The sequence below is a fragment of the Anolis sagrei genome, chromosome 5, assembly GCF_037176765.1.
Source record: "Anolis sagrei isolate rAnoSag1 chromosome 5, rAnoSag1.mat, whole genome shotgun sequence".
Taxonomy (NCBI): Eukaryota; Metazoa; Chordata; class Lepidosauria; order Squamata; family Dactyloidae; genus Anolis; species Anolis sagrei.
In genome coordinates this window covers 96746779-96771707 of record NC_090025.1, presented here as the reverse complement: position 1 = coordinate 96771707, position 24929 = coordinate 96746779, and the positions used below count along the sequence as shown (strand labels likewise).

Below are 24929 nucleotides of genomic sequence, written 5' to 3'. Positions count from 1 at the left end.
CTTAGGTTTACTCTAAATCTGAAACAACTTGAAGGCATACAACAACAAGAACAACAATTTTAATTAACTTGACTATCTCATCAGCCAAAACAAGACCCACACTTCCCATTGAAATAGGCCAATGGTATGGTTATGTTAGTTAAAATTATTCTTAATTTTGAATATTATATTGTTCTTTCTTAGGGTTTTTTGCACTACAAATAAGATATATGCTGTGTCCATAAGAATTTGATCATTTTTTTCAAATTATAATCCGGTCCCCCAACAGCCTAAGGCAGGGGTCCTCAAACTCAGGCCCGAGGGTCAGATACGGCTCTCCAAGGTCATTTATCCGGTCCTCGCTCAGGGTTAACCTAAGTCTGAAATGACTTGAAAGCACACAACAACAACAACAATCCTATCTCATCAGCCAAAACCCACACTTACCACTGAAATACTAATAAGTTTATATTTTTCAAAGATTGTTCTTCATTTTAATTATTGGATTGTTTTAAAGTGTTTTATTGCATTACAAATAAGATATGTGCAGTGTGCATTGGAATTCATTCATGCTTTTTTCAAGTTATAATCCTGCCCTCCAACAGTTTGAGAAACTCTGCTTAAAATGTTTGAGGACCCCTGGCATAGGCAATAGCGGCAAAAGAATAAATTGACACTATGCATCAACCAGAAAGTAAGCCTGGCACTGGAGAAAAAGATTACTGGGGAGCGGCCCTTTATGGTCCTGGAAAAAGTACAGTTATTCGTATATTGTAGGCTTGAGCGTGGATCACTTTTTAGCCCTTTCCTTTGGCTTCTTCAGAAGGCTGTAACAGCACGGGCCTGGCCATCACAGTTTCCTGTCCATAACGGGTCCATACGCCAGCCGATTGTGGCTCCACTTCTCCTATTTGGCATCACAGTTCATTCTTTTTGGGTCCTTCATTGTATTACAAAGTATATTACACGAATCAGGCAAACCACTATTGAAACAGGACTGCAACCTAATTGCATAATGACATGTCCATCACATTTGTCTCCTCTCCATGATTAATCTGTACCATGTTATTGACAGGAAAAACTTGACAACATTTTCCCATTCTGCTATATTTCCAGCACCCCTGAATGTTTCTGTTAGAGCACCGGGATTGTGGCGCATCAGGATTGTGGCACAGCTGGCTGAGTGTCCGCTGCATTAAGATCACTCTGACCAAAAGGTCATGAGTTCGAAGCCAGCCCGGGATGGAGTGGGCTTCCAACCAATTGTGTAGCCTGCTGTCGACCTTTGCAACCCGAAAGACAGTTGCATCTGTCAAGTAGGAAAATTAGGTACCGCCTTGTGTGGGGAGGCTAAATTAACTAAGTTATGAGGCCATAAAAAAGACTCTAGCAAAGCACTCCAGCAAAAGCATGCGGGGAATGCGGAAGTACTTCATCAGTGTCGCAGATGGACGATGAAAGCGACAACTCCCCTGGCAGCCAGAAAAAGTTAAATAGCCTCTGTGTATGTATGTATATGTTGTATGTCAAATTGGCATGGAATGTTTGCCATATATGTGTAGACTGTAATCCGCCCTGAGTCCCCTGCAGGGAGAGAAGGGCGGAATATAAATGCTGTAAATAAATAATAATAAATAAATATATTTATACCGAAACAATGCCTATAATTAGCACCTAGCCATTATATCTCAAAGCACCAACCATTCATAAAGTGACACTCTTTTTGATACTATATTGACATATGTTCACTATTCACACAGAAAAATATATATTGGCTTAACGTTTTAATATATAGCATGAGAGTTACCAAGAAACTGTTGGCCAAAGCACTGCTGAGCTGCATTTCCATGACGGACATCTTGTCTTCGGAAACGTCTGGGGGGAAAAATTAAAAGTTTAGATTCATAAGTTGTGTTTTGATTAACTCTGAAGCCTTACCAAGGCTTATGGCAAATGTTTATGTTCAAGTTACTTTTACTTGATGCAACTGAAAATTTTGTTATAGAAGTTGTCAGGATGAGAAGGAGCTAGACTTATTTATAGTGACTCATTTATATTAAAATGGCACCAGGATTGTGGCGCAGCTGGCTGAGTGTCAGCTGCATTAAAGATCACTCTGACCAAAAGGGCATGAGTTCGAAGCCAGCCCGGGTTGGAGTGGGTTTCCAACCAATTGTGTGTAGCCTGTTGTCGACCTTTGCAACCCGAAAGACAGTTGCATCTGTCAAGTAGGAAAATTAGGTACCACATTAAAGTGTGGGGAAGCTAAATTAACTAATTTATGAGACCATAAAGAAGACTCCAGCAAAGCATTCCAGCGGGGAAGCATGTGGGGAATGCGGAAGTACTTCGTCAGCATCACAGATGGACAATGAAAGCGACAGCTCCCCTGGTGGCCAGAAAAAGTTAAATAGCCTCTGTGTATGTCTGTATATGTTTGAATGTCAAAAATTGGCATTGAATGTTTGCCATATATGTGTACACTGTAATCTGCCCTGAGTCCCCTGCGGGGTGAGAAGGGCGGAATATAAAAGCTGTAAATAAATAAATACATGTACTCTTTTTCAGCAGAGTTCAAAACAAAAAAATAAGCTTGTGGCATTGTATCAAACAGTCCTTCAGAGTAACAGAACTCACCTAGTCTTTGTATACAATCATACCAACACAGAGGGTATGGCTTTTCCATCTTCCATATCGAGTGGGGGAGAGCAAGCCTGTATCCCAATAAACACCCAGTTATATCCCACCTAAAGTGGCCCAAGCTTACTGGCCTTAATGAGCACATTCATGTTACCTGCTTATAATAACCACTAGAATGAGTCCCTTTTCTCTTAACACACCAGGTACAGGGAAGGTAGTAATCCCACAGAAACCTTAACAAAAGCACTTCTGACAGATGGCTATCAAGCCTCTGCTTAAAATCCTCCAGAGAAGGAACTGAAATTTCTTTGTTTGCAGCTCAATCTTCAGTGCTTGCTTTATATAGCAAGATGAGAAGTACTTTCCAAGCCTTATAGCCAGAGGTGGCCCTAGGTAATTTTCAACGGGAAGCAAACAGTATTTTGCCCCCCCCCCCCCTGCAACCAATCATCAATATATATTTTCTGTTCATTGTGGGAGTCAATGGGACTATTTGTTTTTTTCTTTTTTCTTTATTTCTCTTTCTCTCTCTTACTACTTTTTGTTTCCTACTTACTATAGTTCTAATGTTCTCCCACTTTTCCCTCTGTGGATAATAAAAATCTATTTTTTAAAAAAAAGAATACAGTACTCTCATCCAATTCATTTATAATTATAGAATTGGAAGGGACCTTCAGAACTATCTAGGAATGCATCTGCATTGTAGGATTAATGTAGTTCAATATGTTAGTCCTATGTAATACTTTGGATCCTCCACTATGATTGCAGGTATTTGGGAAGGTAAACATCTGCTATTGCAGGAGATATTTTCTGATATTTTCTGATTCTGTTGTAGGACAGTGTGCTGATCAAGCTACTACCAGTAGTAGAAGGGGAAAGAGGGCTCCTCAGGTGTTGAAACAGGAGCAGCAAAGGAAGCGAATTAGGGAGATATTCATGACACCTACAGATACTGAGCCATTTGAAGGTTTCACAGACTCTGAGATGGAGGAGAAGGGAGATGGGAGTAGAGGTTTGAAGCGGGTTACTCAGGAGCAAGAGTCAGATGAAGGATGGGAAAGGAAGTGGATCCGTGAAATACTTAATGCTCCAACTGAGGAGGAAGACTTTATGGGATTCACGGGGAGTGATGAGACTGGGAGTGATAACGAAGAGGAGGATGGGCTGGATTGGACCTGTGTGCAAGAGGAGACATATGTACACAACCAACATCTAGTGATGAGTTTGAAGGGTTTTCGGGAGACTGGCAACCTGGTAATACATGGGGTGATCTAAGTCTTGATAGACGCTGGAAAAGTTGGAGGGACGAGCAGTGGCGAGCAGCTGTGGAAGCAAAAGCACTTGAGAGTGATGAAGACAGGGTGGAGAGGAGTTCATCATCTGATAATGAGCTATAGGATAAAAGAAGGTATCAAACATTGGGGACTTTGCAGTAGGCAAAGTGTTGTATTTGGGTTTGGGACTTTGTTGCTGCCATTACTTTCGCCTTGGGTCCTGGGACTGCAGATTGCTGTGTTTCCGTGCTTCTACTGACTGGAATCCTGTAAGTGCTGACTTCTACTTCCCTGCTGACTCCGGATTGTTTTTGGATGACGACATCGCGTTTTGGACTCAAAATTCTGTTTTTGGATGTGCTTTGACTTTGGATTGTTTCCTGACTATGTTTTTGCTTGCTCCCACCTTGCTATCTTGTGTTTTGAATACTCTGTGATTTTGAAGCAGTTTGCTTGAACTTTTTGTTAACCCGGATTATACTCCAGTATAATCTGCATTATTTTCCAAGTTTGCTACAGACTTTGTTTTCTTGCTAGATACACTGAGTTAAGTGTTTCTAAGCTATTTTTGTTACATTAATAAATCTTGTTTGGACATTTCACTTGTGTTTGGCTCCTTTAAGGCTTCTGGTTCACGACACTAGGGGTATAGGATTAATGTAGTTCAATATGTTAGTCCTATGTAATACTTTGGATCCTCCACTATGTTTTCAGGTATTCGAGAAGGTAAACATCTGCTATTGCAGGAGATATTTTCTGATTCTGTAAGAATGTAAACCATCTTAGTTCCATCCAGATAAAGTAGTGAACTATATAGTCTTATATTCAAAGTAGGTTGCTCACCTCTTTGCCTGTGTTCCAGTTGGGTAGTATCTGGAACAGGATATTCCATCCCAAGCACAGTAAGGATCTCTTGCTAGGCAACAGTCAGCACAGGCTGTCCCATACATATCACACTGGTGGAACTTTAACTGGGCAACAGCAGACTCAGAGCCAACATAAATTTGTTGCTGTAGAGAAAAAACACACAAATGAATATCCCAAACCATGTTGAAGCAATTTTTCCTATGTATCTTGTTACTCCTCACATACAGCCCACCACTTCCAACAAAGTGAAAAAATTATATGAGAACTTTGTTCTGTTACTATGCTAATGTGTGAATACTGAATTTATCATTTCCTGGAAACACACCTCAGTGGTGAAAAGCATTCAGCAGAAAGGAGTGCATACAATTTAATTTCCCATATATTTGGAATGTGCACATCAAATATTTCTATTTAAAGAACAGATACACAAAAGTGCAGGTGCACACAAATGTCAATGGCAATACATACAGCATTTCTGGAGGCAGTTTGCTAGCTGATGCACATCTAAGTCTGAATAAACTCAGTAGTGGAAAAAAAAAGAGGATTTTGATGATATTAAGCTTGACAGGCTCAACCATCCAAAAGTAGCAAACAGGATACTCTCTCTCATATATATGAGAAAAAGTATCCTGTTTGCTACTTTTAGATGGTTGACAACTCAAAGCATTTTATGACATGGTAGAGTAACTTTGCTCACTTAACAAACTTAACAAACCAACATTGCTTTCCTCAGCTGGCATGTCAACTATAAAACTGGGTGGTGGGTGGATATAATGGAGAGTTGGTGGTCAATTTTAACAATAAGTTTGAGATTCTATCTGTCTTCCTGAAGATTTTGGGAAGCTAGCAATTATGCATATCCATCCTGATATTTGTAAATAAATAAAAATATTTAAAATGCAAATAAATCTCCAGTGACTGTCATCTCCAAAGATATGAAAATGGCTACTCAAAACAGAGAAAAGAAAAATTAGTAATGTGTAATGCTATTACTTTTACTATACTGTTTTTTTTTTTTTTTGGTCATGTCAGGAGTGACTTGAGAAACTGTAAGTCTCTTCGTGTCTCTTCTCTCACACTAGAAGTGACTTGCAGTTTCTCAGGTCGCTCCTGACATGACAAAAAAAAATCTGCTGTGAGACAGTTGGCCGTCTGCAAGGACGTTGCACAGGGGACGCCCGGATGATTTTGATGTTTTTATCATCCTTGTGGGAGGCTTCTCTCATGTCCCCGCATGAGGAGCTGGAGCTGATAGAGGGAGCTCATCCGCCTCTCCCCGGATTTGAATCTGTGACCTGTTGGTCTTCAGTCCTGCTGGCACAGGGGTTTAACCCACTGCACCACCGAGGGCTCCATACTATATTGGTTCCAAGCTATGAATAAGTTCAGGGTCCCTGGAATTTTTCAGACTTCACTAAATGTAGGGTGAGCATAGCAGTAGATCAGACAATCAATAGACTCTCCCCATTTTGCTTAAAAGTACTTTAAACTTTCATGATTCTTCAGTGAGTCAGGTTCCAGTCATCAACAACTGCATTTTCATGAAGTCACCATTTTACTTATGGATTGGAACGGTTGCTTGTTTACTTTGCGGTTGATGACAATTTGGGTCAGAACATTTGAAAGAGCATGAAACCAGCAGTGTGTTAAGGATACTGTATTTGAATATTTCATTGGGAAGTGCTGCACAAGCGTGTGCTCTTATTTAAAATTCCAAACATCACTCAAGGAATACTCATTTTGTATGGCATATTTAACTGTAATACATATTTAGCAGAAATCTTTATGGCATGCTCACATTTTGTGCAATGAAGGAGGAAAAACATTAGGCATAATAACACCAGAAAAACACTGGAAGTGCTAAGGCAAAACAAAAATCTGTCTAATATGGGAATTGCTCCCCAGGAAGACTATATAAGATTTGCTTAGACCCTGATTTAATTTTAGACATGAAATTATTTTTAATAATAGTAAAGGTAAAGGTTTCCCCCTGATGTCCAGTTGTGTCCGACTCTGGGGGGTTGGTGCTCATCTCCATTTCTAAGCTGAAGAGCCAGCATTGTCTATAGACACCTCCTAGGTCAGTGTTTCTCAACCTTCCTTAGGCTGCGACCCCTTAATGCAGTTCCTTATGTTGTGGTGACCCCCAACCACATTATTTTAGTTGTCAGGCCTTGTTGTTCTGTTTCTTATCGTGATATGGCCTAAGGGCTAATCAACAAAATTACTACTGTTGTGACTTTATAACTATAACTTTGCTAATGTTATGAATCATAATGTAAATATCTGATATGTAGGATGTATTTTCATTCACTGGACCAAATTTGGCACAAATACACAAGACGCCCAAATTGAATACTGGTGGGGTTGGGGGATTGATTTTGTCATTTGGGAGTTGTAGTTGCTCGGATTTATGGTTCATTTAAATTCAAAGAGCATTCTGAACTCCACCAATGATGCAATTGAACTGGACGTGGCACACATAACTCTCATGACCAACAGAAAATACTGGAAGGGTTTGGTGGGCATTGACCTCGAGTTTGGGAGTTGTAGTTCACCTACATCCAGAGAGCACTGTGAACTCAAACAATGATGTATCTGGACCAAACTTGGCACGAATACTCAATATGTCCAAATGTGAACACTGGTAGAGTTTGGGGAAAATAGACCTTGACATTTGGGAGTTGTAGTTGCTGGAATTTATAGTTCACCTGCAATCTGAAGCATTCTGAAGTCCAACAATAATACAATTCGAGCAAACTTCCCAAACAGAACCCCCATGACCAACAGAATATGCTTTCTGATGTTCTTTGGCGACCCCTATGACACTCCCTCACAACCCCCCCCCCCCCCAGGGGTCCCAACCTCCAGGTTGAGAAACACTGTCCTAGGTCATGTGGCCAGCATGACTGCATGGAGCACTGTTACCTTCCCGCCGGAGCAGTACCTATTCATCTACGCACATTTGCATGTTTTTGAACTGCTAGGTTGGCAGAAGCTGGGGCTGATAGCGGAAGTTCACGCTGCTCCCCGGATTCAAACCTGTGACATTTCGATCAACAAGTTTAGCAGCTCAGTTGTTTAACCCACTGCGCCACCGAGGGCTCCTTTATGATTATTATTTTTAAAATAACATAAAATAAGCAAATATGTTCAGGTTCACATCTAGAAACATGTATATGATTGTCCACAGTGTGCATAAGGCTTTGGCAAAAGATTCTAATCTCAAAAAAATATTTGGAGTCTTAAGTGCCAAAAATGCAAGTTTCTTGCCTTTAGAAGCTGCCTGATCAACATTCAACAGACACGTTTCTCCATATGTATTGTTTAGCCAATTCAAAAAGTGTGGTTTCTCCTCGATATTGTTGTGAAAGAAATACAGTGGAAGCATAGAGCATAGGACCTTGTACAAGAACCCTAGCACAAAGGTAAAATAAAGGGGGGGGGGGAGGACTTTGCTGCTTCCATTATCATGGATAGTGTGGATGAGGGGTTTTGCTGCTTCATTAGAGCCCAGCCAGGAACAGCAACTCTTTCAACCAAACCTAAAAGCAACAACTATTCACCCTGCTGACCAAACACAAGAGGGATCTTTTGCTCTGAACAACACTCACCCTTTTGGAAGAAATTTCCATGGATATAACAGGAACCGGCACCTAAATAGAAATATTTTTTTTTAACTTAGGAACTAGGTCACATGTGTAAAACAGATAAATATTTGAATATAAGTAGGTTGAGGGTGGGGGACCTAAAGGGTCACTTGTGTTTGCATAGCAAATACTGTTCCATTTGCACTCATACAAAATACTGCTATCTTGATTCTTAAAGTTTCTGATCAGCTATTTACTGGACAGCAAGCAGCTTCATTTGGCAAAGGAACAGGATATAATCCTTTCCTTCCATTCCAATACATTTCAGGAATGTGTGATGGAGCTGCTCCACTTGGACATCTATACATGTGTTTGCCACATGCATGCACTCTCCCTCTTACACAGTTATTTTTTAGAACAATAAATAGCAGGAATTGGATGGGTGTGCATATAAGTCTCCATGGGGCATTCCTATTTTTGTACTTTGGTGTAGCTCTGTAGTCAAAGAGAGAAGAGGGGAAGTTTAATTTTTCCCTGTTATACAAAACCTGCCTCTGCTATGCAAGTATAATAAATAAGCAGCCATAGTTTAAAGCATATTTGACATAGCTTATAACCACTTCTTTCATTCACTAAAGTAAACTTTATTTAAAAGTTGCTTTAAAAAGAGTAGGGTCCTGGAATGTAATTCTTTACTTATTTCATTCTAAAAGAAAATGAGTAGTCATTTTATTCCTGATTCAGGGTTTTGTTTTGAAAACTGTACAGTTCTATAAGATTATTTTTGCAGAAATTTCACACTGCGGAAGACAACAGTTTCTGTGCAGGAATTTTCTCCCCAACAAAGCTAAATGTGAATTTTTGTAGCGTTTAAATCCCAAACTGTGAAGGTGCTCATCAATGCAAGTTTTGCTTCATCCTCAAGACAAGCTTAATTTTCCCCCTTTTCGAGTGATGGCTATCATCGTGGAGTATATGGATCAAGTCTCCGATAGATCCCCCCTCCTATGTGGGCTCCCCCAAGGTGCAATTCTCTCTCCGCTTCTCTTCAACATCTACGTTAGACCCCTTGCTAGTTTGGCTCGCAGTTTCGGCCTGGACTGCTACCAATATGTGGACGATAACCAACTCCTTCTGCACCTGGAGCCTGGAGCAACATCAATTCCAGACAATTTCACCCTATGTCTGGAAGCTCTGTCAAACTGGCTACATGCTAGCAGACTGAAGGTGAACCCGGCGAAGACTGAGATTCTCTGGCATGGCCGCCCAGCAGGTCTGACTCATCCCTTACCTACCTCCGATGGTGCCGCCCTATCTCCATCGACCAGTGTTAAGAGCTTAGGTGTCATCCTGGATTAGCATCTGACAATGGAAGCTCAGGTCACTGCTGCCAGCAAACAGGCCTTTTTCCATCTACGACAAGTGAGGCAACTGGCACCCTACCTATCTGACGAGGCTCTGGCAACTGTCATCCATGCCACGGTCACGTCTAGGCTGCACTATTGAAATGTACTGTATGTTGGCCTTCCGATGTCTACAAACCGAAAGCTCCGTATTGTTCAGAATGCGGCAGCCAGGTTACTCACAAGAACGCCCCTGAAATTCCATATAACACCAGTGCTGCAACATTTACATTGGCTTCCAACTGAGTACCGTGGCCTGTATAAGATGTTAGTTCTGACCTTTAAAATTCTTTACGGCCAGGGTCCATCCTACCTTAGGGACCGCCTCGCCTTCTCCCATCATCGGAGGTCACAATGACCAGCCCAATGCAACTTACTCTATATACTGTGTCCTAGAGAATTGCACTTGGAAAGTACCAGACGCAGAGCTTTTTCTATTTCTGCCCCTGCCTTATGGAATTCCTTGCTGCCCTATATGAGAGTCATGTGTGACTTAGGGCCTTTTACTCTAGCACTTAAGACCTGGCTTTTTACTAGAGCATTCAATCTCTGTTAATTTTTAAATTCTGTATGTATATTATCTTTTACAATTTAGCTGTAAATCGCCTAGAGCATTCTCGGATGGAGGGCAATTAATAAGTAATTAAATATGATGATGATGATGTTCTATGTCACTGTGGTAGTAAACACATTATGGAATTTAACTGATCTTTAAGTGATTTATCAAAGGCAGAGAACCCTCCCTTTCATTGCTCATTCAAAGTTCAAATTAAATCACAGACTTGATTTACTCCCTAAACCGCCTTGTGTTATCTCTACACTGAGAAAGGCGGTATACAAATACAGTAAATAAATAAATAAGAAAGGCATCATTGCACTCTGTTTTATTTTGCCAAGTTTAATATGCATTTACTTTGGCTGTTGTATTTTATGACGCTCCTATTTTAATATGTTTTATTTTATGGATTCTTTGCTTTTATGTTTTTATGGACAATTGTCCCACATGTAAGCCGCCCCGAGTCTCTCTGGGGAGATGGTGGTGGGGGATAAAAATAAAGTTATTATTGTCACCAATTTAAAAGAGTAGTCAGTGTCATTATAGGTGCTCTATGTGGTCAGTTTATCCAAAATGGTGAAGTTCCTTAAGTCAGTAGTTCCCAACCTTTGGTTCTCCAAATTAGAATCATAGAATCAAGAGTTGGAAGAGACCTCATGGGCCATCCAGTCCAACCCCCTGCCAAGAAGTAGGAATGTTGCATTCAAATCACCCCTGACAGATGGCCATCCAGCCTCTGTTTAAAAGCTTCCAAAGAAGGAGCCTCCACCACACTCCGGGGCAGAGAGTTCCACTGCTGAACGGCTCTCACAGTCAGGAAGTTCTTCCTCGTGTTCAGATGGAATCTCCTCTCTTGTAGTTTTAAGCCATTGTTCTGCATCCTAGTCTCCAAGGAAGCAGAAAACAAGCTTGCTCCCTCCTCCCTGTGGCTTCCTCTCACTATTTATACATGGCTATCATATCTCCTCTCAGCCTTCTCTTCTTCAGGCTAAACATGCCCAGCTCCTTAAGCTGCTCCTCAATTAATAAATAAATAAAAATTGTCAATATCTCTCTTGAATTGTGGTGCCCAGAATTGGACACAATATTCCAGGTGTGGTCTAACCAAAATTATTTTGGCTTCAGTTCTCAGTATTTCTTACAGTTGGGCAAGCTAGCTGAAACTTCTGGGAGTTCAAGTCCCAAACACCTGGAGAACTTATAAAGAAGCCACTGCTTTAAATCATTATCTTTCCTGTTGCCTATTACACCAGGCATGTAGCCGGGGGGGGGGGGGGGGGGCTTGAGAGGCTTCAGCCCCCCCCCCCCGAAATTCTCATGGTGGTTCGTGAAAAGGCCTTACTGGTGCATTATTTAAACTGTTATGTTTATTCATATCAGGATCTGATCACCATACTCAATATATCCCATATGCATGGGGGTATTATTGGGGTAACGATACAAAAGGTTTGCTAGGCTAGACCCTCTTTCACTCAGACCCCCCCAAAACTCAGCCCCCCCCCGAAACCCCCACTGAAAAGAATTCAGCCCCTCCCGAAACGAAATCCTGTATTACACTGTGGCTTTTTAAAAATGTAAGTTCAAAATTCAAAAGGATGTGAGAAATCTAGGGAAAAATCAGAGCAGAGGTGCAGGGAGGAGGGAGCAAGCTTGTTTTCTGCTTCCTTGGAGACTAGGACGCGGAGCAATGGCTTCAAACTACAAGAGAGGAGATTCCATCTGAACATTAGGAAGAACTTCCTGACTGTGAGAGCCGTTCAGCAGTGGAATTCTCTGCCCCGGAGTGTGGTGGAGGCTCCTTCTTTGGAAGCTTTTAAGCAGAGGCTGGATGGCCATTTGTCAGGGGTGATTTGAATGCAATATTCCTGCTTCTTGGCAGGGGGTTGGACTGGATGGCCCATGAGGTCTCTTCCAACTCTTTGATTCTATGATTCTAGGTGGTTTTCTCACATCAGCTTTCTACCAGCTCTCTACTAGAAGATTTAAGAGCCATATCTATGTTCTGTGCTTTAGACTCTTGTCAGCAACTTGGTTTCCATTATTTGGATGTTGGAAATGATAAATCCTCACATAGCTGTTGAGCTATGGGACTAGAAAACTATGGGAAATGAGGCTGTAAATCAATTGGACATAAGATAGTAAACTGGCAGACAGCATTCATTATCTGTATGCAGGATTGACTGGGATCTCTGAAGAAACAAGACCAGCTAAGAATACTAATAAAACATGTGCTAAGTAGGAATTAGAAAGGTTCCTTTTGGATAATTATCAATGATTATACAAAATGATAATACAGTGGAATCTTTTTTTTTTTTTTTAGGACTGGTGATAGATTTTAAAGAATCAAAACTCCTAATTTTAATTAAGAATTGTACTAGAATGGGAAGTTCCATACTGATGAGCAAATTATCACTTTTCAAATACAAGAAGCATGCAAAGAAATCGCCTGTTTATCATGGATGTATGTGAAAGTTGTCTAAGGTCATTAATTAATCTATATATTATCCAAATTAGGAATACATTGAAAATTGGCTTGCTTCATTTCCCTCATATTCAAGGTCTTGCAAAATACACTCATGGCTGTAAATTACATGTGCATTTAAGTCTGCATAAAAACAATTTTTCCAATTAATTTTAACCTGGGTTGCTGTAAGTTTTTTGGGGCTGTATGGCCATGTTACAGAAGCATTCTCTCCTGATGTTTCGCCAGGTATTCTCAGAGGTTGTGAGGTCAGTTTTAACCTACCTCAAGTGCGTGCAATCTTTGTTGTTAGATGAATGTTAGAAAATAGATACCTCACTAACAATTTCATCACATTAGATAGGGAAGTGTGAGAGCAGAGTAAAGCTCAGTTTTACTCAGTTTTTTAATGAAACTGATGTTTTCCCTATCATCTATCATACTGTTAAGTCAGCTTTCAGTATTCTTTCACTGCAGTTGCCTTCACGCTGCAGGGATTTTGCACCAACCTCCATTCCTCTCCTTGCTCATTGTTGAAAACTGTTGGGAGAGAAAGCTCTCCCTCTCCCTTCCCCTCCCTTTCCCTATCCCTCCCCCCTCCCTATCCCTCCCCCCCTCTCTCCCCCCCCTCTCTCTCTCTGGGCTGCCTCACAGAGAAGGGTGTGGACTTTGGAAAACTATAACTCCCATGACTGCATAGTATGAAACTATGGTATTTAAAGTGGGGTCCAACAGCATCCATTCCATACTGGAAATGAACCAAGAGAAGGGTATGGACCTTGGAAAACTATGATTCTCAAGATTGCACAGCATGGAGACATGGAATACTACTACTACTACTACTACTAATAATAATAATAATAATAATAAGTGGTTTTGTATTGGATGTCTCTGTCAGCACCCCCTTTAGCCCATTAACTAAAGGGTTATAAGCATCAAAAACAACCTCAATATTCTAGAACATGGCTCTATAGCCCGAAAAAACCCACAAGAACCTAGTGATTCCAGCCATGAAAGCCTTCGACAATACAACCTCAATATTACTTGTCTCCGACTGGATTTCTCTTTTAAGAAGGCCTACTTCTGGAGAGTCGATGATGCCCTTTAGGTGGGTTAGATTAACAAATTTCCATCTAAGTCTTTTATTATATTGCAATTCCAATGTCTGGCTCTCCTGATTGGTGCTAAGTGTGGGCTTTCTAAGGTCAGTCTGCAGGAGGTATCTCACTGTCACAGGTTGGTGATCGCTATCCAATCTGGGAATAACTTCCAAGGGAGTAAACGCCGACTGGAATTCCCTGGAAACGCAAATGAAGTCTATAGCACTGCTGGCGTTTGCTGAATGGAAGGTGAATGGGTATATAAATTCCTCATTTAAGTCTCTAAGGATCGTGAGGTCGAATTTGTACAGTAGGGCCACCAATGAAACTCCTGCTTTGTTTCTTTGACAGTCACGGGACCTCCATCCAAAGTCGAACAAGCTTGCATCTGGGGGCATGTTGCTAGCTGATGCATTCTTCAGTTTGGAGTTACACAGTCTCACGTTGAAATCACCCAGGATGATGGTCTGTGCTGCCGGGAACAGCATATTAATTTCCTCCAGTGCCCCTTCAAGAATTGACCATATATCCCGTTTATCTGACTTTGATGTTGTAGGTTGTATGTAAACATTTAGGAGGATGATAGTTGGACTCCTTTTTGCCAAGGAGGCAGAAATATTTGTTAATTTGACTGTGAGGATGTTAATACAGTTTGTAGGGTGTGGACCTTGGAAAACTATAACTCCCAGGACTGCATAGTATGAAACTATGGTATTTAAAGTGGGGTCCAAGAGCATCCATTCCATGCTGGAAATGAACCAAGAGAAGGGTATGGACCTTGTAAAAATATGATTCTCAAGACTGCACAGCATGGAGACATGGAATAATAATAATAATAATAATAATAATAATAATAATAATAATAATAATAATAATAATAACGGCATTTAAAATGGGTCCCAACTGCATTCATTCTCCAGTGCAGATGAATCCAGAGAAGGGTAAGGACCTTGGGAAACTATAACTCCCAGGATCACATAGTATGGAGCTATGGTATTTAAAGAGGGGTCCAAGAGCATTCATTCAATACTGGAAATGAACCAAGAGAAGGGTATGGACCTTGGAAAACTATGATTCTCAAGACTGCACAGCATGGAGACATGGAATAATAATAATAATAATAATAATAATAATAATAATAATAATAATAACAGCATTTAAAATGGGTCCCAACTGCATTTATTCTCAATTGCAGATGCATCCAGAGAAGGGTATGGACCTTGGGAAACTATAACTCCCAGGACCACATAGTATGGAGCTATGGTATTTAAAGTGAGGTCCAAGAGCATTCATTCCATAGTGTAAATGCACCAAAAGAAGAGTATGGAACTCCTAGGACTACACAGCATGGCGACATGGCATAATAATAATCTTTCTCTCCCAGCTTTTCCATGAAACACAAGGAATAGACATATCATGGAAGGAAGGGAAGAGTAGGAAAGGAAAGGACCCCCCGAAATTCTCATGGTCGTTCACAAGAAGGCCTTACTGGTACATTATTTAAACTGTTATGTTTATTCATATCATGATCTGATCACTATGCTCAATATATCCCATATGCATGGGGGTATTGGGGTAACGATACAAAAGTTTGCTAGGGTAGACCCTCTTTCACTCAGACTCAGCCCCCCCCCATCAAACTCAGCTCCCCCCACATCAAAATCCTGGCTATGGGCCTGCGGGAAGGCTGTCTTTTAAAAAAAGGAATTGTTCTGGCAAATTAAAAACTTGGTGAGCAAAACGTAATGCTTTCCCTAACAAGGGAAGTTTTGGCTCCTTCCACAATTTCCCCTCCCACATATTGGGGAAACATTTCATTGTAAACTTGGGAGCAACTAATGCAATCACATTACAGAAATGGTCAAACATTCAGATGATTGCAAAAAAAATCACTTCCCTACCACTTAAAATATGCAAAGAATGTTCTATGCTACACTTGAAACCACACTAATGTGATGACAAAAAAATTGCTTCCCGGATTTTAAGTGTAGCACTCTGTGGAATTTAGTAAATGTGATCAAGTGGTTAGAGAAAAAAATCCCTTACTTTGAACACTTGCAGCTCTTCAAGAATCACTTCTTCCATCGATTCTGTCTCTTGGTTATAAATTGTAATGACTTTCAGTACAATCCCATTATCTGTGAATTTAAAACAACAGCAATAATAAGAGAAAGTACTGCTAACAAATTTTTACTTGTCAGCCATGAATGTCTAAACAAAACATATAAGACAAATGTATTTTCCATTCTATCTAAAATATGTGAAGCACAAATGACACTAGACACAAGAAGATGAAAAGTACTCAGTTGGATTCAGTTGTTTGAGGCTATATGTAAGTTATTAATAGATGTATTTTTATCCAGACATTTTGGATTACCAGCACAGGATCACATTATGGTTTCCCTCAGTTCCAACCTTCCTTATCAATGAAGACAGCAGATATCTTGCCTCCCCTATGGCATATTTAACAAACTTGGAGGTTCCTCTTCATTGAAGGGCTTTCACCCTGGCTCGATGCCACGCTCTCCCATCAGCTGTACTCGAAGGCCGCTACCAGAAGATCGCTTTCCCAGAGAGACTCTGCCCCTGTGACTCGGGTCATGAAGAAACAATAGAACATGTGCTCCTTCAGTGCTCGTTCTACAGGGATATCCGTGCCAGGGTTATCTTACCTCTGATACACAAACACCCAGGCCATTCAGGACAATTTTATACCTCCATGCTACTTGTAGATATTAATTCAGTGACAACCTACAATGTTGCAAGTTCTGTGCAGCAGCATACAAAATCCGTCAGGGGATGACTAGTCCCAAAAGTTAACTGTGTGTCCAGTAATCTTCTTCTCTGACTCTACAATTTGGTGATGGATCTGGGCATTGTATGTTTTTACCCTGTTTCCCCTTCCTTTCCGCTCCCTCACCCATATTGTGCTTCAGTAGTTATATTTATATTTTTAATGTACCAAACATACCAAGTATGTATGAAAATGTAACTCTATTTCCTGTGCTGGTCAATGATCGAAATAAATGATTTGATTTGATTTGATGACAATGATGACATCTGATGATGCAGAAGTTCAGACACTATTTTGCAAAAATATTTTTGCACAATCACATTCCATTGTATGTTGTGAGAAACAACATATTTTTGCACAAAATGCTGCATTTTGTACATTATGCAATTTTTGTGTAAACAAAGTTTCTACAAAAAAAAATCCAAATGAGAAAAATGTGCCCAAAATCTTGTAATTTCTCAACACATCTTGAGATATTCTTTATCATCAAGTATGATGAAATTTGCAAATCGTTTTATATCACCATATTGGCTAAACACTCTTAGAGAAGGCATCAGTAACAAACTTCCTCTTCCACACTATGAGTGACACATATGGACATTTTATTACAGTGAGTATAGATATGGAATAAATTATTTCCAGCTCAGGATATATTCCTCATAAAATTTGCACAGGATGTTTTTGTGCAGAAATTCAGAAGTGTCTGCTCAGAAAGCAACATGATACACACACACACACACTTTAAAATACTATTGTATAGGCAACATTGTTTTCTGTGCAAGGCTACCATATGCGAATTTTTTTGCGCTTGTACTGAAGGGGTTTTTATCAGCTCAGCATTCTTCCTCTCAGGGTTTCTTTATACTTGAAAAACATGTTCCTTGATTTTTTTTTAAGTCAATATTCTTTTCAACTCTCTCTTTGAACTGGAGATTTTTCTGGCTTACAGTTCATACTAGATAATAACTGCATGTAATAGACTTTAGACCTAGTTCCTGGACTGTTGAGAAGCTTGAAAGTGACATAAATCAGATTTTAGCAGAATTCTGTGTGTAGGAAATGAGTTCTAGAAGCAACGCAGAGGCTAAAGTTTCTAAGTACTTGAGTTAAAAAGCATAGTGTGTTGACCCACTACTACTGATACTTGAAATAAATCTTCAAACTGAGAAAGAAGAATCCTTCTAAACCACAAGCTTGAAAAGTAGAGTCTAGCTGAGCATAGAATGATACACTAAATTTTAAAGTAATTGGACATTAAAGTTACACTTCACTTGATCTTAGCTGAAAGGAACAACAGCTGGGAGAAAATAAAATAAGCCGATAGACTACCAAGGTTACAATAAAATGATTTATTGCCATAAGAATGGAAGTGTGGTCCTGGTCATGCCAAGAAAAGGGATCAAAAGCATATCCTCCTCATTGTTAGGCAATTAAAATCATTTTCTAAAGGGGAGAAAGCCAGGAGTGAGTATTGACTGGTAGGAAACAGGAAGAGGGTATCAGCTAAGAGGTCTCATGTAAGGTCTAAATGTAGCCAGTGCACAAAGAAAGTCAGAAAAAAGAGGAGAAAAAACAAGTACTCTTTCATTTACCTGTCCCAATAAATAAGACATCGTATTGCCCATCTTCTGCTTCTACTCTGTCTACTGCTATTTGTTGGAGTTTGTATTTCCCATCTGTCTTCACAAGCACTGGTTTCTTATGAACAGGCCTAACAGGCTGATACATCAAGGGATGGCTTCTAGCAAACCGAATAGCTTCATCTGGATAGTCTTTGGTGCTCCCATACAGCCCTCCATTCACTTTGCTAGCACACTGCAAAACAGAAAGCAAATAGGTTTATAAGATACTTATATTACTTTTAAAAAATGAAATTAACAATATAATAATATAACAATAATATAATTTCCTCTCTTTTTGTAACACTTTGTTACAGTATTATGACTGAACAGAATATATCAACCCACGTAGAGGGCATGGGTCCATATGCATTAGTCTAATCCTGATATTCCCATCTCTGCACTAAATATTTTCATGGTAAATAGAAGGTTATGAAGGTCTGCAGGCATCCACTTGTAGTAGCCCCTGCATGATTTGGAACCCTTTAAAGATCATGGCTACCAACTGCAAGAAGGATGAGATAATTATACTTTAAAGAGAAATTGAATAAATTGTATTCTGCTGCTGTAACCACAAAAATGTAGAAGGAAGAGGAAAGTTGGTTTTGTGGGTGGTCTGTGCTGATTTTGAGTTAGAAATGGTAAGAAATGTATAAGAACTGACAATTGACATCCAGTAGTTTGTCAGGTACTGTCTGGTTGTGCTGTTCTTTCAAACTTCGTGGAGATATGGTTCCCAAACCTAGGTGTTTTAAGTGTTTTGGACTTCAGTTCCCAGACTCTCTGTTCATTGACAAAGGAAGCTGAGTCTTCTGGGAACTGAAATCCAAAACATCTGAAGAACTAGAGTCTGAGACTCAGTGATCTAGGGTTAAGCTCAATTACAGTGGGGGCATCTATGCTGACTACTTATGTCAGTTTGGAGTGAGTTTGAGAGAAACCAGTTTCACTGTGCATATGATTTATATTTACATGTCTGGAAAAGGTTTGAGGTCAGGATGGTGACTACTGACTACATTAACAATGGAAAGTGACCTCAAACAAGATCCAGAATTCACAGTATTTTATCCAATTTCTGGTTGTAATGTGCACCAATGCTTCAGAGACATGAAACCTCATCAGATGGTCTTTGAGCTCTCTTTCCATGTGTTTAGGAAACAGAGCCCCACAGAGGCCATCACGTGACATAAGGGCACTTCTGGTGGGACTCCATGGCACTCCATTACCTAAGTGCATGAAAAAAGAATCTGAAGACCATCAAAGCAGCAGAATGCAGGAGAAAGTGGAAGGTGGGGAAAGGTGTGGCAAGACATGGGATGGCTTGTCATCTAAGAAGATAGAGAAAGATGGGAGGGAATGGGGTAAGACAGGTTGGAGGGAATGGTGTAAGAACCCCATCTGATGAGGTTCAATCTATTATCTGTCCAGGGAGTAACTTAGTCCCAGCTGCCCGTGCCATTGGGGCATTTTTGACAGTCTCTTTGCTCTATCATTCTGAATTTTAAATGTGCTCCATTGTAGGAGGTGTGGTGAAGTGTTAATTTTAATCTGCAGTTATGTGTAATTATAGATAGGTGTTTAAAATGGCAAATATATAGAACAGCATAACTGGGGGATGGTAGCCAGCTTAGCTCACTCTGAGCTGAGTTGTCATGGAAAAAGGGGCAAAGCCAACTGCCACTTGGCAGGGCAGCCATTTTAAAGCAGTTAGTCTGTAGTCAGCGAACTACAGGGAAGGTTGGTTCTCTTGTGTGTTGGGAACCAGGGAAAGGCTGATTCTACTGTCTGGAAAATCAGGAAGGTTTTTGCTTTTAGCCTGTGTAGTTTAGATAGGTTGAGTTGACTTATTTATATTATTAGCCAGTGTATGAGCAAAAGGGGGAGAGAACCCTAATAAGAATATTTACTGCAACAGAAATAACATAAGGAAAGAATAAGCTTGTACCTGAAATAATCGGTCAAAGAAAGAAACACATTTTGAAGGAAAATAAGTTTGAAATCTGTTCAGTGGAAGGAATAGTCCTCTTAAGAGTTGTTTTCTGAAATGTATTAAATGTAACCTCTGAAGAAATGTGCCTTTAAGAGTTAAGAAACATTGAAACCATCAAGATTCTTCTATACTTCAATAAACTTGTTACAGTTTCTTCTAAAACCAAGTCTCTGTTACAAATACTTTCAAGTTAAGTCATGCTACACATTGAAGAAAGCACAAATCAATATTGCAAGCTATTCGTTGTGTTATCAATTTAATAAGTCCTTACAAAGTGGTGGCCCCTTTACAAACCATTACAAACTGGGTGCCATCTTTACTAATTGGTGGCCTCATTACAGAGGGTATTAACAGTGCACTTTGCATTCTGCAGAGCCATTCTTGCTGTACAATATAATTTACATTCAGGGATCACTGATACATATTAAGGCATCTAACGTGGACTTCCCCCTGACTTTGGTGGCATGCATTTTGTATCAACCGCAGCTTGGAGTCAGCTTGAAGCTGCTTAAATAGTTAGCACAGATGTGCCCAATGGAACTCTAAACACGCCAACTCAAATGGTGGTACACCCAGGTATGTATGGAGGTACAGCTTGCTACTGGCAAATAGATACACTGCTATCCTAAAAAGGAAATTTTAAATGCACTGCTGAAAGTACAGAATAAAGTTTCCTAACTTGCTATTGATTGCTCAGTTCAAACGTTGCCTCATGCTCTTTAATTGGAACCATTTAGGATTTTGCTAGAACTATTTTAGTAATCATTTGTTTCCTCCATGGCTCTTGGAAGCAGTGTGGTTTCAGAAACATTTCAAGCACAACCACAGTAGCAGGCTTTCCCCATTTAAATTGGATTTTCAATCAATAAAGTGAAATAAAATACTCTTTATGTTTACTGGAAACATTCAGCCTCAACTTGTGGCAGGGCTGTAATTGACACTAATAAACTCCTGCACTTGTCAAATGGGGCAGTGTTTATTTTCCTTTGCTTGGGGCTTGGCTCCCATGAACTCTTTGCTCTGAGTTGGTTTTTGAAGTGAATTTTCTAATCAGCCGACAGTGGAATTTTCACTGGCTGCTTGTCATAAAAGTCAAATCACAGAGCTTTTTGCAGAAGCTCAAAGGTCTGGCAGTGCCAAATCCTGTTGAAAGATTCCAACTCGAGCACGATTTGTGGACATAATATTTAGATTTAAAGCTAGATGTTTTTAAAGGAACAGCCACTCTTGGTGTTTTAGAGAATAACTAGGCCATCAGCACATTGGGGGACAGGGATATTTATAGTCTTCTGGATTTGCTTTGGGATGGTGTTTTCAAACGTAGCACACTGGAAATCAAACAAAATGACTGATTAAAGAGAAGCTGACAGCAACCATAGACATTTTGGCAAATTCTAGTATGGAATTCTTATAGAATTTGTGGGATCAAGATATATAAATGCCAAATTTTCAGGGCTTTTGTATTCAGTTTCCACTTAGCCGAAGCAGGAAGATTCTGACTGAAGAAGATAACATCACAGTACTGCTCCTTAATGGAATTTCAATGTAGGATTTGGACTTCAACTCTCAGAATTTCCCAGCCAGTATGACCACAGCAAATGTAGTGGCCGAGGCTGTCTGGAGCTATAGTCCAAAAACAAACATTTTTAAATTATCAGTGAGATATGACTCATTTGGGGTCCCCTCGGTGGCGCAGTGGGTTAAAGAACTTAGCTGCTGAGCTTGTTGACCAAAAGGTTGCAGGTTCGATTCTGGGGAGCGGCATGAGCTTCCGCTGGTAGCCCTAACTTCTGCCAACCTAGCAGTTCGAAAACATGCAAATGTGAGTAGATCAATAGGTACCACTCCGGAGGGAAGGTAAGAGCGCTCCATGCAGTCATGGCAGCCACATGACCTTGGAGGTGTCTATGGACAACACCGGCTCTTTGGCTTAGAAATGGAGATGAGCACCACACCCCAAAGTCAGGCATGACTAGACTTAATGTCAGGGGACAACCTTTACTATGATTCATTACACCAGGAGAAAAAAAATATACAGTAATAGCTCCTGTATACCCCTGTGTCTTCTCCAAAAGAATCTTCATTTATGGACCAAGTCATGAGAATCCTTCACATATTATCGCTGCCAGTGGTGGCCTCATCACACGGGACTAAAATTGGCAGTATACACTGATCTAGCCCCAGTCACCCATGGAGCCAGCCGGCTCCCATCAGACAATGTCATGCCAGCTCCATGGATGAAGGAGGTCCGAACTGGTGCAGCAACACAGGAGCCTTCCCACGTTGACAACTACTTTAATGGGGGGAAGCCACATGCTCCACAGATTCACCATGCTTCCCCCCCCCCCCCCCCCATGGGATCAACAGCTGCAGGAGCTGGGCAATATGGAGCAAGGAGCAGTGGCTTTCCTATCCCCCATGGCGAAGTGAACTGAGGTGAGCCTTTTTTTGTTAGCTTTGTGATGAGGCCAATGGATAAGGGCCACAGTTTGCCTGAATCACATAGTCATACTCCAAGTGGATGCAATCTACTAAGGTTCTATAGATAGATAGATAGATTTATTGATTGGCCTATTGGCCGTATCAAAACATTTAGCACATAACACATTTAACAGTCATACATACAACATACAACCCTCGCTATAAGAGAGGTTAAAATAAAAGAGGTTAAAATAAACAAACCGTTAGCAGATCCCGTTCAGATCAAATATCTGTGTCACCTCCACAGTTTACCCCAATTGATTCTAAATGTGCAATTCTCCGCTGTGTTGCTTTGAATAGAAAAAGGGCTGTTTTGTGTGTTATTTTAGGATTCTGGCCGGCCAACAAAAATGAAGTTTTAATATGTGGATCCCAGTGTGTTTTGTGAATAATGTATGGTCCAAGGCAATAGTCTCTCTCTTTCTTATACAGCTCACAGTTGAACAGAACATGTGTGATATCCTCCACCTCTGATGCTCCGCAAATACAAAATCGTTCATTGTATGGGACTTGATTAAACCTTCCGTGCTTGACCATTGAGTCCAGCTGCTCAAAACGAGCTCTGGTAAATACCCTCCTGAGGTGTTTTGGCATTTCTGTTTTTAGATATCGAGCTGTTTGGAAAGTGTGTTTAAAGCGGCTTAACCATTTCAATGAGCCAGCTTTACTGAGGGTAGCAATGTCTTTTTGGCCTTCTATATCCAATACTCGTTGAGCAACTATTTTTGGGTCTAGCTCTTCTAAGAGATTCGGATACCGAGTCGGGAGTCCACAGCTCCTAATATATTTTGTCAGGAGAACTAGCCAAGAGGTCTGATGTTGATGAGGTGAGCCTTTTTTTGTTAGCCTTGTGATGAGGCCAATGGATAAGGGCCACAGTTTGCCTGAATCACATAGTCATACTCCAAGTGGATGCAATCTACTAAGGTTCTATATGTTATTCAGAAATATTTTGATGAGCACTAATTCTGTCACCATTTCTCATTCCCCTGTTATTATCAGAATTTCTCTACTTTTTATTTTTAGGAAGCCAACCCCCCTCCCAAAAATAGAAACAGTTTTTTATTTTATAATATACAAAATTATTTTGGCTATTGCACTCACCGATCCCGGTCTTGGGTATGGTACTTTCCCTTCATACACAGACCAATGATATTCAGGTCCTTCTTTATGAGCATATGGTCCATTGAAAGCTGCCCGAATACTAGCCATGTGATAGACACATATAGCATATCCTCGAAATATGTTGCTACAGAATAGAAGTAAAAAAACCCCCAATAAAGCAAAGATTCCAGATGTAATATAGCTGGGCAGATGAGTTAACCACTGAAACAAAGCATGGCACAGAAATATGGAAAACCAAATTGAATCCTTCTTGTCGTATATCAAATATATTAGTTTTGGACAGGCATTCTTCAAAAATCCATTCAGTTTCATTTTGGGCAAACCAGTCTGATTTGGTCCAACCAAAATCTGAGTGCAGTTATCCTTTATATGTTTTCTTTTTGCCTCTTCCCAAATGTCACTATCAAGTTGTAGTTTCAAAAGAAGTACACATTTATGTATTTAAGCACATGTTAAACTTATATGGATACAAAATACATATTTTGAAAATATATATATAGATGTTTATTTTAGGGTAGTGTATAAACATAAGCATTTGCAAAATTAGGCTTTTTTAAAATCATACATTTATGAAGAAATGGACCTGAATGGATTTGTTAATAACAATAAGCACAACTAGTTCAGATTCGAAGTTGATTGATCCATCCCTTCCTATAGTTAGGACCTCATCACATTAACTGCTGGATTTGCCATGGATTGTGGTGAATCCAGTGAAGTCTGGTGTGGGGAACCCATTGCCCCATGTCCCGCACTGTCCATCTTGCCACTCACCCTATGCCACAGGGGAAAGTGTCTGATGCCCAGCTTACACCACTGATCTTATGCAACACAGGAAGCTCCCAGTGTTGCTGCTGTGATGGCCAATGCCAATTTCATCTCTCTTCAGGCACGGAGCCCTGCTAGAAGTGGATCAACATTATGGGATGGGAGCCAGTGGGTTCTGTGCCAGAAGAGTGGTAAAAGCAGCATAGGACAGGCAATTTTACCTGTTGGATGGGGCTCCTAGACAGTATGATTTGTTGATGGAAGATGTTATTTATTTATTTATTT

The 24929-nt window shown here is 40.3% G+C and overlaps 1 protein-coding gene across 2 annotated transcripts in view; it reads right to left on the bottom strand.

Annotated features, from left to right (window-relative positions):
- The window catches only part of SEMA3E (semaphorin 3E), a 254418-nt gene that overhangs the window by 6205 nt on the left and 223284 nt on the right, over positions 1 to 24929 (bottom strand). For both annotated transcript variants that reach the window (XM_067468902.1, XM_067468903.1), the window contains exons 10-15: positions 23859 to 24003; positions 18257 to 18479; positions 15917 to 16008; positions 8375 to 8416; positions 4737 to 4903; positions 1787 to 1854 (exon numbers count right to left, since the gene is read on the bottom strand). In XM_067468902.1, the coding sequence (XP_067325003.1) occupies positions 1787 to 1854; positions 4737 to 4903; positions 8375 to 8416; positions 15917 to 16008; positions 18257 to 18479; positions 23859 to 24003 (737 nt within the window). The remainder of the gene's footprint in view (positions 1 to 1786; positions 1855 to 4736; positions 4904 to 8374; positions 8417 to 15916; positions 16009 to 18256; positions 18480 to 23858; positions 24004 to 24929) is intronic.